Source organism: Pongo pygmaeus, chromosome 2, assembly GCF_028885625.2.
Source record: "Pongo pygmaeus isolate AG05252 chromosome 2, NHGRI_mPonPyg2-v2.0_pri, whole genome shotgun sequence".
NCBI lineage: Eukaryota > Metazoa > Chordata > Mammalia > Primates > Hominidae > Pongo > Pongo pygmaeus.
Window position 1 is genome coordinate 95,418,188 of NC_085930.1, and position 13,272 is coordinate 95,431,459.

The 13,272-nt window shown below is 44.3% G+C and overlaps 1 protein-coding gene across 5 annotated transcripts in view; it reads right to left on the reverse strand.

Annotated features, from left to right (window-relative positions):
* The window catches only part of FLNB (filamin B), a 165,064-nt gene that overhangs the window by 69,964 nt on the left and 81,828 nt on the right, over positions 1-13,272 (reverse strand). For all 5 annotated transcript variants that reach the window (XM_063661031.1, XM_054479644.2, XM_054479643.2 and 2 more), the window contains exons 5-9: positions 7,801-7,919; positions 6,504-6,581; positions 4,745-4,907; positions 3,822-4,019; positions 423-560 (exon numbers count right to left, since the gene is read on the reverse strand). In XM_063661031.1, the coding sequence (XP_063517101.1) occupies positions 423-560; positions 3,822-4,019; positions 4,745-4,907; positions 6,504-6,581; positions 7,801-7,919 (696 nt within the window). The remainder of the gene's footprint in view (positions 1-422; positions 561-3,821; positions 4,020-4,744; positions 4,908-6,503; positions 6,582-7,800; positions 7,920-13,272) is intronic.

Here is a 13,272-nt window from a genome sequence, read left to right on the forward strand (position 1 = left end):
ATGTAACCTGTAGTGGGAAAATCACTGGCTTTGGAGACTGTGCTTGAATTCCAGCTCAGATGATTACAAAAGCTGTATAACCTTAGGCAAGAGCCTTCCTCTCTGAGCCCAGATGTCTAAAATAAAAAATGAGCCACTTGTTCCAACAGCAGCATTTCCCCAACTCCTTTACATCACTGCTTTTTCTACTCCCAGAAGTCTTGATGTCATGTAAAGCTGTCAAGCCACCCACTGTCCGCATCCAGGGCAGACATTACTAATCAATCACTGCTGTCTTCCCCAAGGAGCCCGGATAGCCTCAAATCCTTGACATTGCCTTCTGGGATTATTGAGGACAACTGGCCGTGGGATGAAATCCATATGCCATGGCTGCAAAGTTAGCCAAAATGACACCTGAGATAGAGAAACAAAGGAACACTTACTAGGACCCTTCATGGTTACACCGAGCTCCCCACTTCCTGCAGCTTTGGTGTCAACCTTGAAATCTGTGGTCTCCCGGATACGGACGCCTTTGGGTTGTAGGCCTCGGCCACTGGCCCGGCAGGCATTTGGATTGCAGGCTGCAAGCACAGTTTTGACATCAATTCAATCTTTCATTCTTTAGTCAGAGTCGTGAAAGCCAAGGTAAACCTGGAGCCACCCGCCAAGAAAATATTTGCTTTGCACAAATAGTATGCAGTAGTTGCCCAAGACCTGGGGTCCCACTCAGGGAGCACACCAGGCTAGCAAATACAGACACAATATAACTTTGTCCAGTCACACCACAGAAGGACTGGAGAAAAGTGACTTTGGCAAAGAAAACAGGAGAGCACAGCAAATCCATGCTGTGCTCCTGCTTCCAGCATTTAACCTTTCATTTGTGAAAGGGAGTTAAGGCCGAGTGCTGGACATTATTCAAACCTCACTGCCATACTCAAGGGCTCAGTAATTGGATAGACGGGACTTTTTCAAGTCTTCTTGGAAAATGCAGTACTTGAAAATGCCTGTCTGGGTTCCAAAACCTGGGTCAGCCATTTTTAAGTGTCTAAATGTTGTTGTCTTCCGCCTGAACAACCAGGCAAAAACAACCAACACAGCTTGGAAAGAGACCAGTTCGGCCCCACCTTGGCTGAGGCAGACCAATCTTTTCGTGTTGTCTGTTACAAGGCCTTCAGAATGTGGGTGGCTATAAAGGCAATAATTAGCAGTAAACACCACTGCTGATTTCATTTCCGGGTCTAGCTTGAAAACCTAAAGTTGTAAGTCTAAAAGTTAAGGACAAAGATAGCTTCTAATATGCCTTACTTGAAATGTCCACAGAACTACTGTTCCATGGTATCTAGAGGTTGATAAAAGATACCTTTATGCCCTAGAATAAATCTTCTGCCCAGCACGGACAACCTTTTCAGTAAATAGAAACGGGAGACTAGTGGGGAAAATGTCATGTTATTAAGTGGCTTTTCCTTTCCAAATCTAACACTGCAAATTTGACAATCTCTATACAGGAAGGTCACAGACTCCAGAAGACGGGACTCTACTCCACAGACGGAAGGTAATTCCTCCTCTGGTTCCTCCTTCCTGCAATGGCCTTAGCTGGCTATTTGGCAAACAACTGCTTCCCAAAGAGTCACGCACATACCCTTGGAGTTAGAGATGATTTTAGATGGTTTATGGATGAACATAAGCTTACGGTGGCACTTTATGGCAAAGTGACTTTGGTTTTCCATTGTGAAAGTGATATAAAGTTTCTTTTAACATAAAATAATTTACATCTGTAAACCCAGCACTTTGGGAGGCTGAGGCGGGGAGATCACTTGAGTCCAGGGGTTTAAGACCAGTCTGGGCAACAGAGTGAGACCCCATCTCTACAAAAAAAAGAAAAATTAGGCCAGGCATGGTGGCTCATGCCTATAAACCCAGCATTTTGGGAGGCTGAGGCAGGTGGATCACTTGACGTCAGGAGTTCGAGACCAGCCTGGCCAACATAGTGAAACCCTGTGTCTGCTAAAAGTACAAAAAAACTTAGCCAGGCGTGATGGTGTGCACCTGTAGTCCCAGCTACTCAGGTGGCTGAGGCATGAATCACTTGAACTAGGGAAGAAGAAGCTGCAGTGAGCCAAGATCACACCACTGCACTCCAGCATGGGTGAGAGAGTGAGACTCTGTCTCAAAAAGAAAAGAAAAAGAAAAAGGTAAAAAATTTAACCAGGCATGGTGGTGCACATCTACAGTCTTAGCTACTCAGGAGGCTGAAGTGGGAGGATCATTTGAGCCTGAGAGGTCGAGGCTACAGTGAGCCATGATGGTACCACTGCACTCCAGCCCAAAAGACAGAGTGAGACCCTGTATCCTTCCCACCACGCCCCTGCAAATATATATATATATACATTTTTTTTTCTTTTTACATATATAAAATCATTTAGGGAGAGGATGTTAGTAAATTAAAAGAAAAAGGTTATTCATTAAATGCGAAATAGTATAGGATGTACAGGCCAGAAAAGAAAAAGGAAGTCCACGAGTGAGGAAAGGTTGGAAAACAATAGTGGAATTAGGAAAGCTATTCAAAATGCTCTCTTATGTAAAAAAGAGCTTTGCTTAGGAATATGTTAGAATTTTTTTTGCCTGGTTTTCTTTGTCGAGGGGAGAAAAGTTGGTCATACCAGAAGTAAGTCACAATGCAATGACAGGACTTCCTTGGAGGGTTTTAATGTGTCTTAAGAAACACACACACTCATGGAAATTATGAACATGTGCAACAGTCTCAACATCAAAAGAGTAATTGCTGAGTTCATATAAACATTAAATGGGGCTAGAGGCTGAAGGGCACCACCAGCTCCTCCACCATCTAAAAAAGCCCTAGATGTGTTTAAAGGCAATTAGACAGTGGGTTTGGGTTCCGGCTGGACAAGCTGTAATAATAACACCTGCACAAGAGTTTCCTAAAATCACACAGAGCACGGGCCCAGCTAACATTCACAAGCAGCACAAAGAACTGGCAAGGAAGTCCCACCCAACCAGCCCTTACCAAGCAAGAGGCCTCTGGCCCAGAGGTCTCAACTAGGAAGCCAACAGCTTCAGGGTCCAGGCTGGCCCAGAGGTAGGATTCGGAAGAGGAAGCCACGTCTGTAGACGCAGATTCGGAGGACAGAACAGGGAAAGGCAAGTGTGGGTTAGAAAAGGTAGTACAGTTGGAAAACAAAACAAAACAGAAAAAAAGGGGCAACAAAGTCAGAGGGAAAGAGTCTAACATTTGAGAAAAATGCGTACCCCCAGCGCCAGAGGGAGTTTAGCAGAGTAGTTAAGGGTAAGGCCAACAGAGTCTGTGGTTCTAGCCCTACTGATGCCTTGTAGTACTGATACCTAATGCTATCTAAGCCTCAGCATCTCCACCTGCAAGCTAGGGATAATAATAGCACCTCCAACACACAGGCTGGTGCAATGATTAGATGCAGTCATGGTAAGTGCCTGGGCCAGTAAAGGCCAAGCAATGGAGGCTGCAGGGCCCATGTTGCTGCTGCTAATTTCAGTTATGCTGCCAACTCCTCCCACTGCCTCAGTCCCACCTCCCTCCATGAGGATAATGACTCTCCTGTACATGTGTTTTGGAGAGAAGTAAATGAGTTAATATAAGTAAAGCACTTAGGTCTCTGCATGGCTCATAGAAGATATTAATATTAATATATTGAGGACAAAGTAAGCCACTTACTGCTGAAGTAGCCCTGGCAGAAAAGGGATAGGCATAAGGTCAGTGTTGGGCCCTGACTGTTTTCCTGGCCTCCCTGCCCAGCTATGCAGTCAGCTTCCACATGAGAAGCAGATGTAGCCAGCCGCCCAGCACTCACCTTCCCCAACCTGCACAATGAAGGGACTCTTAGGAATAGTGTCCCCAGCAAAGAAGACCTTGACCACGTGGGGGCCAGGCTGCATGGGTTTGTACACACATCGATACACCTGGTTTCCTTTGTCTTCCACGAGCAACTCCACGGTGTTCTTCCCCTGGGGATCTTCCACCTCCACACCAATGTCACCCACACCAGCTCCTACAAGAAAGCAAGCATTCCATAAGCTCAAGTCACTCTCTCTGAAAGCTCACTGCTGCTGAGTGCAAAATGCAAATAGGACCAGTGTGGTGGCTCACGCTTGTAATCCCAGCACTTCGAGAGGCTGAGGTGGGCGGATCACTTGAGGTCAGGATTTCGAGACCAGCCTGGCCAACATGGTGAAATCCGTCTCTACCAAAAAAAATACAAAAATTAGCCAAGTGTGGTGGCGCATGCCTGTAATCCCAGCTACTTGAGAGGCTGATGTATGAGAATCACTGAACCCGGGAGGCGGAGGTTGCAGTGAGCCAAGATCATGCCACTGCACTCCAGCCTGGGCAACAGAGTGATTCTCTGTTCCCCCGACAACAACAACAAAAAAAGCAAACAGGAGACAGGCCCTCAGGGAGGTCCACACCAAGATGTTAACAACTATTTTCTAGGGGTGGAAGGGTTTATGGTTGAATGTTTCCTTTTCTGCATTTTCTATTTACTACATGGAAAAGAAGCTGACAATTCAAGAAGTATGTCTTATTCAAGTGAAGCCTGAGTATTTTAGAGAAGCTGGTTTTGAAAATCTCATATAACACATCTGAAAAAACTGTCTTTGTGATTATTTATTTGATTTAAAAGACAAAAGGTCAGGCCTTCAAGTCCCTGAAGATTATATTTCAGCCTTTGGAAGAAAGCGCAAAGGTCAGATTCATGGAGGAGAGGCACATTACCTGCCGTGTAGATGTCAAAGTAGGTGGGCTTATTGGCGATGTTCCCTGCAGCTTCCAACCCTGGACCTTTTGCAGTGACTTTACTGGCGTCTCCCTGGGCCTTGTCAACATTCACTTCAAATGGGCTCTTGGAGATGTGCTGTCCTGCAAAGAGGACTGTGACCTATACGTGACAGATAGGTGAGAAATACATAATCACTTCTCTGTGCCCAGCAAGACTGACATCAAGCCACATACATTGATGATCAGCTCTCCTATCCCCCCATGATGGCACACACAAGGTGTCTAGAACGAGGAGCCCTGGAACCAAGTTTAACAGCCTGAATGGGACCCCCACCTGGCCCCTTCAGCCATACAGCTGGGTCTGGGACATCACACCTTTAGCAAAATAAAAATGCTGACCTTATATACACTTAGTCTCTTTAATAGGAAACAAACATATTTCAATCTCTGGACATTAAGTCCTTTCAGGGGGTGAATGGGCCACTATCCCTCAGAATAAAATGTGCAGTTCCAGGATTTCAAATCCACAGCCAAACTGTTTTTTCAAGGGACCAAGATCATTCTTAGATACATGGATTTGGGACAAATTAGAATGATTTCCATCTAAAACTTGAGTCACTGTTCTCATCTCTGAAATTTTTGGGGGATAATTGGGTTGGGTTTCATGTGAACCTATACTTGATTGGAATTAATTAATTACATTATAAATGCTCCCTTCAAGAGCATTTACTCCAAATGCATCATATTCTAAGAGTCTAAGAGAACGCTAAGGCCATCGTTCCAGGTGAATTCACTAAAGCCCAAGGTGGTGAGTACAGTCTGTATTCCAAAGTTTGGGCAGGTACATGATGGGATTGGCCTTTAGGTGCTGTTGAGGGCTTTCTTCCAATGAAAAGTGTACTCCTGGGTCACCCCACTCTCCTGCAAGACAGGCTCTCTCAGCCCTTGCCCTATAGGTCACCTGGATGTCATCTCAAACAGAACTTGAAAGGTTGCCAAGACAAAGAGCCTGAGGCCTCAAACCCTATCATTTCTCCAGGTGCTGAGAGGGCCATTTCCCTCTACTATATTCAGCTGAACTACTCCATCCTCAGTCTTCAATGCTGACAGCCCCTCCAGAGCACCTCCAAGGAGAGTTCTTAAGAAAGCATTAAGGACAAAGAGCCAGCAGGGTGCGGTGGCTAATGTCTATAATCCCAGCACTTTGGGAGGCTGAGGCAGGAGGATAGCTTGAGGTCAGGAGTTCAAGAACAGCCTAGGTAACCTGGTGAAACCCGGTCTCTACTAAAAATGCAAAAATTAGCCGGGAGTGGTTGTGGGCGCCTATAATCCCACCTACTTGGGAGGCTGAGGTGAGAGGATCGCTTGAGCCCAGGAGGCAGGGGTTGCAGTGAGCTGAGACCACACCACTGCACTCCAGCCTGGGTGACAGAGCACGACCCTGTCTCCAAAAAAAGAATCAAGGACAAAGAGCCCATCTATAGTGTAGTTACCACAGCATCTACACTCCAGACACACAGCTGCAACCATTAGTTACCTAGAAGGAGTTGGAAAAATCTTACCACATTGCAAACAACTCATCCTAGCTAGTCGAGGGAATCCTAGCGATTCCAATTTTCTATGATGAGCATAGATCCTTCTATAATCAGAAAGGAAAATCAGAAATTCACTTAAGAAAAACACTGTTCTTCCTGGGCTGTCTTTCTTCTCCTAGTCCCAAAGCAGCCCAAGCCACGGCCATGCTGCTTCATCTTACTTTGTGTAGCCCGGTGACCTTGGGCAGATACTCCACAGAGTATGTCTTGTTCTTGTCGCTGTCAGGGGTCACTTGTGCCTAGGAGGGAAGGTGGGCAACAGTTAGAAAAGGTGCCAGATGTGAGTAAGGAGCATGTTGTGTCAGCAGGGGTTCTGCAGGAGCTGCCAGGTCGGGAACACTGAAGGTGCTGGCGAGCTCCTGTCCCTCTTGCACAACACCCCTAGAGAGAAGCTGCTTGAAGTCACAGAAACAAAACCACGTAGTGCAGAGGCATAACAGAGTCAGGAGTCTCCAGTATCCAGTGTCAGGCTGACACTCTCTAGGTAAGAGAGAATATGAAGCAAGAAACTTAAACCTTTATCCACTCAATAGTTCAATGAAAGCTTATGAAATGCCGGGCCCAGTGTTAGGTACTAAAAATAAAACATGAGCAAGTCAGGCACAATCCCCGCCCCAATGGGGGAAACGAACCATCCATCAGTAAACTTAGAATTGCAAATTATGCTAAATGCCAAGAATAAAATATGGTCCTACAAAAATAAGTGACAGAAAGAACAGCATGTGCAAAGGGTCTGAGGGAGGAACCAAAGAATGGCCAATGTGGGAAGAGAGCAGGGCAAGACTATCTTATTATTCTGGCCATCAGTATATAAAACCTCAACTGAGGCTGGGCACAGTGGCTCACGCCTGTAATCCCAGCAGTTTGGGAGGCCGAGGCAGGTGGATCACCTGAGGTCAGGAGTTCAAGACCAGCCTGGCCAGTGTGGTGAAACCCTGTCTCTACTAAAAATACAAAAATTAGCCAGGTGTGGTGGCAGGTTCCTGTAATCCCAGCTACTCGGGATACAAAAATTAGCCGGGCTGAGGCAGGAGAATCGCCTGAACCCGGGAGGTGAAGGTTGCCGTGAGCCAAGACTGTGCCACTGCACTTCAACCCGGGCAACAGGAGTGAAACTCTGTCTCAATCAATCAATCAATCAATCAATCAATCAATCAATAAACAAACAAACAAACAAACAAACCAACCTCAACTGACAAGGCACCTTTGCTAAATCCAAAGTATCCTTTATTTCATTAAACACTGTGTCCCTGGCAATCAATTTAAATTTGATTTCAAGGCTCAGCTCTTGGGCAGGTTACTTTAACAGCTATAAGCCTCAGTATCCTTTTGGTAAAAAAAAAACACTTTTGGTTGTGAGCTGAAATGAGGAAAATGGAGGCACAGTCCCTGGCCTCATTATAAGCCCCAAAAGCTCCATGAGGTGCTGGAAAGGAGAGGCAGCATCCTCCAACATACCTCCTCTTTGTTCCCTTCTGGGTCCTCAACAAACACCATCACGTCTCCTTGCCCGGCGCTGATGGTGTCCACAGTGAACTTGGCTGGCTGCTTCACCATGTTTCCAGTGGGCTCGATTCCTGCCACAGGTTTACACAGACACGTTAGAAGCCAGGCGAGGGTGTGTCATGAGCCATCGCCCACTGCATCTCTTTCAGGGAACTGAGAGATGGGACCCAGCCCTGCAGATCCCATGTGGGAAATGGGGACAAACTGCCTTGACAAGGAAAATCAGGCAGGTTGAAAGCCTTAATTTTGTTCATGTTATTGAAGTAATATCCAATTTTGATATTCAGAGAACCTCAGTCAGGAGTCTATATAAAATTGTGGAAATAATGTGGTTAGTAAGTAGTAGCAGAGCTTGCCTTGATGGAAGCAACACAGCAGGGAGGAGCGAAGCTTATTTCTCATTCAAAAGCATTTATTGTATTGCCTGAGATTTTTAAAAATTACATTCAATCTTTTTTTAATTAACCTTTTTATTTTAAGATGATCGAGCAAATTCATTGAGACAGATTTTACCTGTAGGTGTGAGAAACAATGCCCTTGCTGGGAGCGGTGGCTCATGCCTGTAATCCCAGCACTTTGGGAGGCTGAGGCAGGTGGATCACCTGAAGTCAGGCGTTCAAGACCAGCCTGGCCAACGTGGTGAAACCCCGTCTCTACTAAAAATACAACATAGTGGCACATGCCTGTAATCCCAGCTACTCAGGAGGCTGAGGCAGGAGAATTGCTTGAACCAGGGAGGTGGAGGTTGCAGTGAGCCCAGATAGCACCCTAGGTGACAGAGCATGACTCCATCTCAAAATAGTTTCCCCAGTGGTAACATGGTAAAAAGCTATGACTCAATCTCACAACCAGGGTATTGACGTTGATACAATCAAAATAGAGAACATTCTCTTTAGCACAGGGAGCCCTCCTGCTGCCCTTGCATAACCACACCCACATTCTCCTTAGCCCTGATAACCACTAACCTGTTCTCCACACTGTAATTTTATTATTTTGGTAATGTCACATCAATGGAATCATAACTACGTAACCTTTCAGGAGTGGCCTTTTTCACTACATATAATTGTCTACAGGTTCACCCAGGTTGTTGCTTCTATCAACGGTTTTTTTCCTTTTTATTGCTGAGCAGCTAATATTCCATGGTATAGATGTACCACAGTTTAACCATTCGCCCACTGAAGAACATCTGCATTGTTTCTAGTTGTCTCTTACCAGTAAAGCTGCTGTAAACATCTGTGCATAGGGGCGTGTGTGTGTGTGTGTGTGTGTGTGAACATAAGTATAAAATAGTAAATTATATATATAGGTCTCTGCCCTGGTTCCAGAGTTCCTAAACCGCTTGGAATGTCCTTGGTGACAAGAGCAACTTCTGTTCTAATGAGGCAACTCTTAGTGGGCTCCCGGATAGCTTTCAGGATGTGGCTAATCAACAGAAAGACCAAGTCATGATCAGAAGCTTAGAACTTTCGGCCCCACTCCCCATCCTACAGGGAAGGGAGAGGAACTGTAGTCTCAGTTAATGTCAATCATGCCTACGTGACTTAGCCTCCACATCCCTGAAGTATGGAGTTTAGAGAGCTTCTGGGTTGGTGAACACATCCATGTGCCAAGAGGATGGCCCACCCCAACTTCATGGGGACAGACGCTCCTGTGTTCAAAACCCCTCTAAACTTTGCCCCATGCATGTCTTCATCTGGGGCATCATCTGTATCCTCTGTCATATCCTTCACTACACAACTGCTAAAGGTAAGTGTTTCCCTGAGTTCTGTGAGCCACTCTAGCAAATAACGTAACATGAGGAAGGGGTAATGGGAACTTCTGATTTGTAGCAAACCTGGACAGAAGTTGTGGGTTGCCTGAGGACCCACCACTTCTGACTGGCCCCTGAAGTCAGGGGCAGTTTTGAGGGACTGAGCCCTTAATGGGGTCTGCACTAACTTCAGGTAGACAGTGTCAGAATTGAAGGGAATTGCTTATAGGACATCTACTTGTTGTCCACATAAAATTGGAGAACTGGTCAGTATGGGGGGCGGAAATCCATAGATTTTGGTGACCAGAAGTGAAATATTGAGAGGAGTAGTAGAGAAGATGAGAAAAGTTTTTTTTCTTTAGCTGTGAGAATATAGAAGGAAAAACAGTGGCTCTCCTATACAGTAAGTTTTCATTCCTCTGGGATAAATGCCAAGGAGTGCAATTGTTGGGCCATATGGTAGTTGCATGTACTGTTTTTTGAGGTTTTGTTTTTGTTTTTGTTTTGAGACCAAGTCTCACTCTGTAGCCCAGGCTGGAGCACAGTGGCACAATCACGGCTCACTGCAACCTCGACCTCCCAGGCTCAGGCAATCCTCCTGCCTCAACCTCCTGAATAGCTGGGACCACAGGTGCATACCACCACACCTGTATAATTTTAAAAAATTATTTGTAGAGATGCAATCTCCCTATGTTGCCCAGGCTGGTCTCAAACTCCTGGGCTCAAGTGATCCTCCGGCCTCAGCCTCCCAAAGTGCTAGAATTACAGAAGGGAGTCACTGTGCCCAGCCTATTTCTTTATCAAGAAACTACCAAACAGTGTTCCAAAGTAGCTACACCATTTTACATTCCCACCAGCAATGTATGAGTGAGTGATCCAGATTCAGTTTCTCTGCATCTGTTCTGCATTTAGTGTTATCAGTATTAATACTTTTTATTTTAGCCGTTCTGATAGTGTGTACTAGGATTAATTTGCATTTTTCTCATGGCTAATGATACTGAACAAATTTCTACGTTTTTTTTTGTCATATGGACGTTCTCTTCAGCGGAAACTGTTTATGTCTTTTGCCCATTTTCTTATTGGGTTGTTTGGTTAAATGTTTGTCTGTTTTTTAATGACTGAGATTTGAGAGTTCTTTTTACATATTCTACATACTAGTGTTCTGTTGGACATATGGTTTGCAAATTTTTTCTCCCAGTCTTTAGCCTGTATATTCATCCTCTTAACTGTAAAAAGTTTTAAATTGTTTGTAAAAGTAAGATCCAGCCCCCAGATCCCAGTCTCAGCAACAGTTTGAGTTCTGTTTGAGACGGTGTCCAGGTGGCTTTTATAAGGTGAGGGCTAAGACAGCTAGCTTGTCTTGCAGGACAGTGGGTGACCCAGGAGTGCACCCTTCAATGCAAGAAAACCCTCAACAGCACATAAAGGCCAACCACCATGTACCATGTTGAGTCTTTGAGACAGACCATCCTTCTTAAAACGTTAAAAAGTTTTTAATTTTGATGAAGTCCAACTTATTTTTTTTTAATGGATCATGTTTTTGGTGTCAAATCTAAGAACTATTTGCCTAGCCCTAGATCTCAAAGATTCTCTTCTATGTTTTTTTCTCAAAGTTGTATAGTTATATGGTTTTTTTGTTTTTTGGTTTGGGGTTTGCTTTTGTTTTGTTTTGCCTAGGGATGTTCAATTTCTCTGCCACCATGTGCCGGAAAGGTTTTTTCCTCCAATGACTTATCTTTGCACCTTTGTCAATAATCAGTTGTGCATATTTGTGTGGGGCTGCAATTCTGTTTCATTGATCTATAATGTCTATCCTTTGACCAATACCACAAAATCTTGACTTCTGTAGCCACACAGTAAGTCTTGAAATCAGGAAGGCTGATTCCTCCATGTTGTACTTCTTTCTCAAAATTGTTTTTGCTACTTTAACTCCTTTGCCTTTCCATATACATTTTAAAATAATAGTCTTCTTGCTATCTGCGAAAACTCTTGCTGGGATTTTGACAGCAATTGCATCAAACCTGAATGACAATTTGAGGAGAGGTGGTATCTTTACTATTTGACTTTTTTTTTTTTTTTTTGAGACGGATTCTCACTCTGTCGCCCAGGCTAGAGTGCAGTGGCACAATCTCGGCTCACTGCAAGCTCTGCCTCCCGGGTTCACGCCATTCTCCTGCCTCAGCCTCCCGAGTAGCTGGGACTACAGGCGCCCGCCACCACGCCCAGCTAATTTTTTGTATTTTTAGTAAAGACAGGGTTTCACCGTGTTAGCCAGGATGGCCTTGATCTCCTGACCTCGTGATCCGCCCATCACCCACCTTGGCCTCCCAAAGTGCTGGGATTACAGGCGTGAGCCACTGCGCCCGGCCACTATTTGACTTTTACAATCCATGAAAACATTATATAGCTCCATTTATTTAGGTCTCTTTTATTTATCAGTATTTTTGTAGTTTTCAGCATTTAAGTCCTATGTATGTTTTACTACATTTATACTTTTTTAACGCAATTATAAACAGGATATGCTATTTTTAACTTTTGTGTCCATTTGTTCATTAAATTATATAGAAACATAATTGATTTCTACATATTGATCTTGTATACTGTGACACTGCTCAACTCACTTATTTAAGGGGGGGTATTTGGGTTTTCTCTCCCCCCATGGATTCTTTGGGATTTTCTACATAGACAATCATCCGCATCTGCAAATAGGGACAGTATTATTTCTTACTTTCCAACATGCAAGTCTTTTATTTCCTTTTCTTACCTGACTGCACTGGCTAAAACTTCTAGCATTATGTTGAATAAGAGTGGTCAGAACAGCCATCCTTGCCTTGTTTCTCTTAGGAGAACACATTCAGTCTATTAATCATAATGTTAAACTGTAGGTTTCTTACAGTAGCCACCCTATTTCAAATTGAGAAAGTTCCCCCATTCTTCTTTTTTTTTGAATGCTTATCATGGATGGCTGCTGAATTTTGTCAAATGCCTTTTCTGCATCAATTGATATGATCATGTAATTCTTTGTTAGTCTGTTAATATGGTAGGATTATGTTGACTGATTTTTTTTTTTTTTTTTTTTGAGACAGAGTTTCGCTCTTGTTGCCCAGGTTGGAGTGCAATGGCGTGATCTTGGCTCACCGCAACCTCCATCTCCCAAGTTCAAGTGATTCTCCTGCCTCAGCCTCCTGAGTAGCTGGGATTATAGGCGTGTGCCACCACACCTGGCTAATTTTGTATTTTTAGTAGAGATGGGGTTTCTCCCTGTTGGTCAGGCTGGTCTCGAACTCCTGACTTCAGGTGATCCGCCTGCCTTGGCCCCCCAAAGTGCTGGGATTACAGGCGTGAGCCACCACGCCCGGCTGTTGACTGATTTTCTAATAGTGAACCAGGCCTTGCATCCCTGGAATAAACCCCACTTGGTTATAATGCGTACTTCTTCATTATATACAGCTCAATTTTATTTGCTAATATAGTCATTTGCTACATAATGAAGTTTCAGTCAAAAATAGTCCACACATACAATGATGGTCCCATAAGATTATAAATAGAGCCAAAAATTCCTGTTGCCTACTGATGTCGCAGTAACACATCGCATTACTCATGTATTTGTGGTGATGCTGGTATAAACAAACGCACTGTGCTACCGGCCATAGAAACATATATAACACGGACAA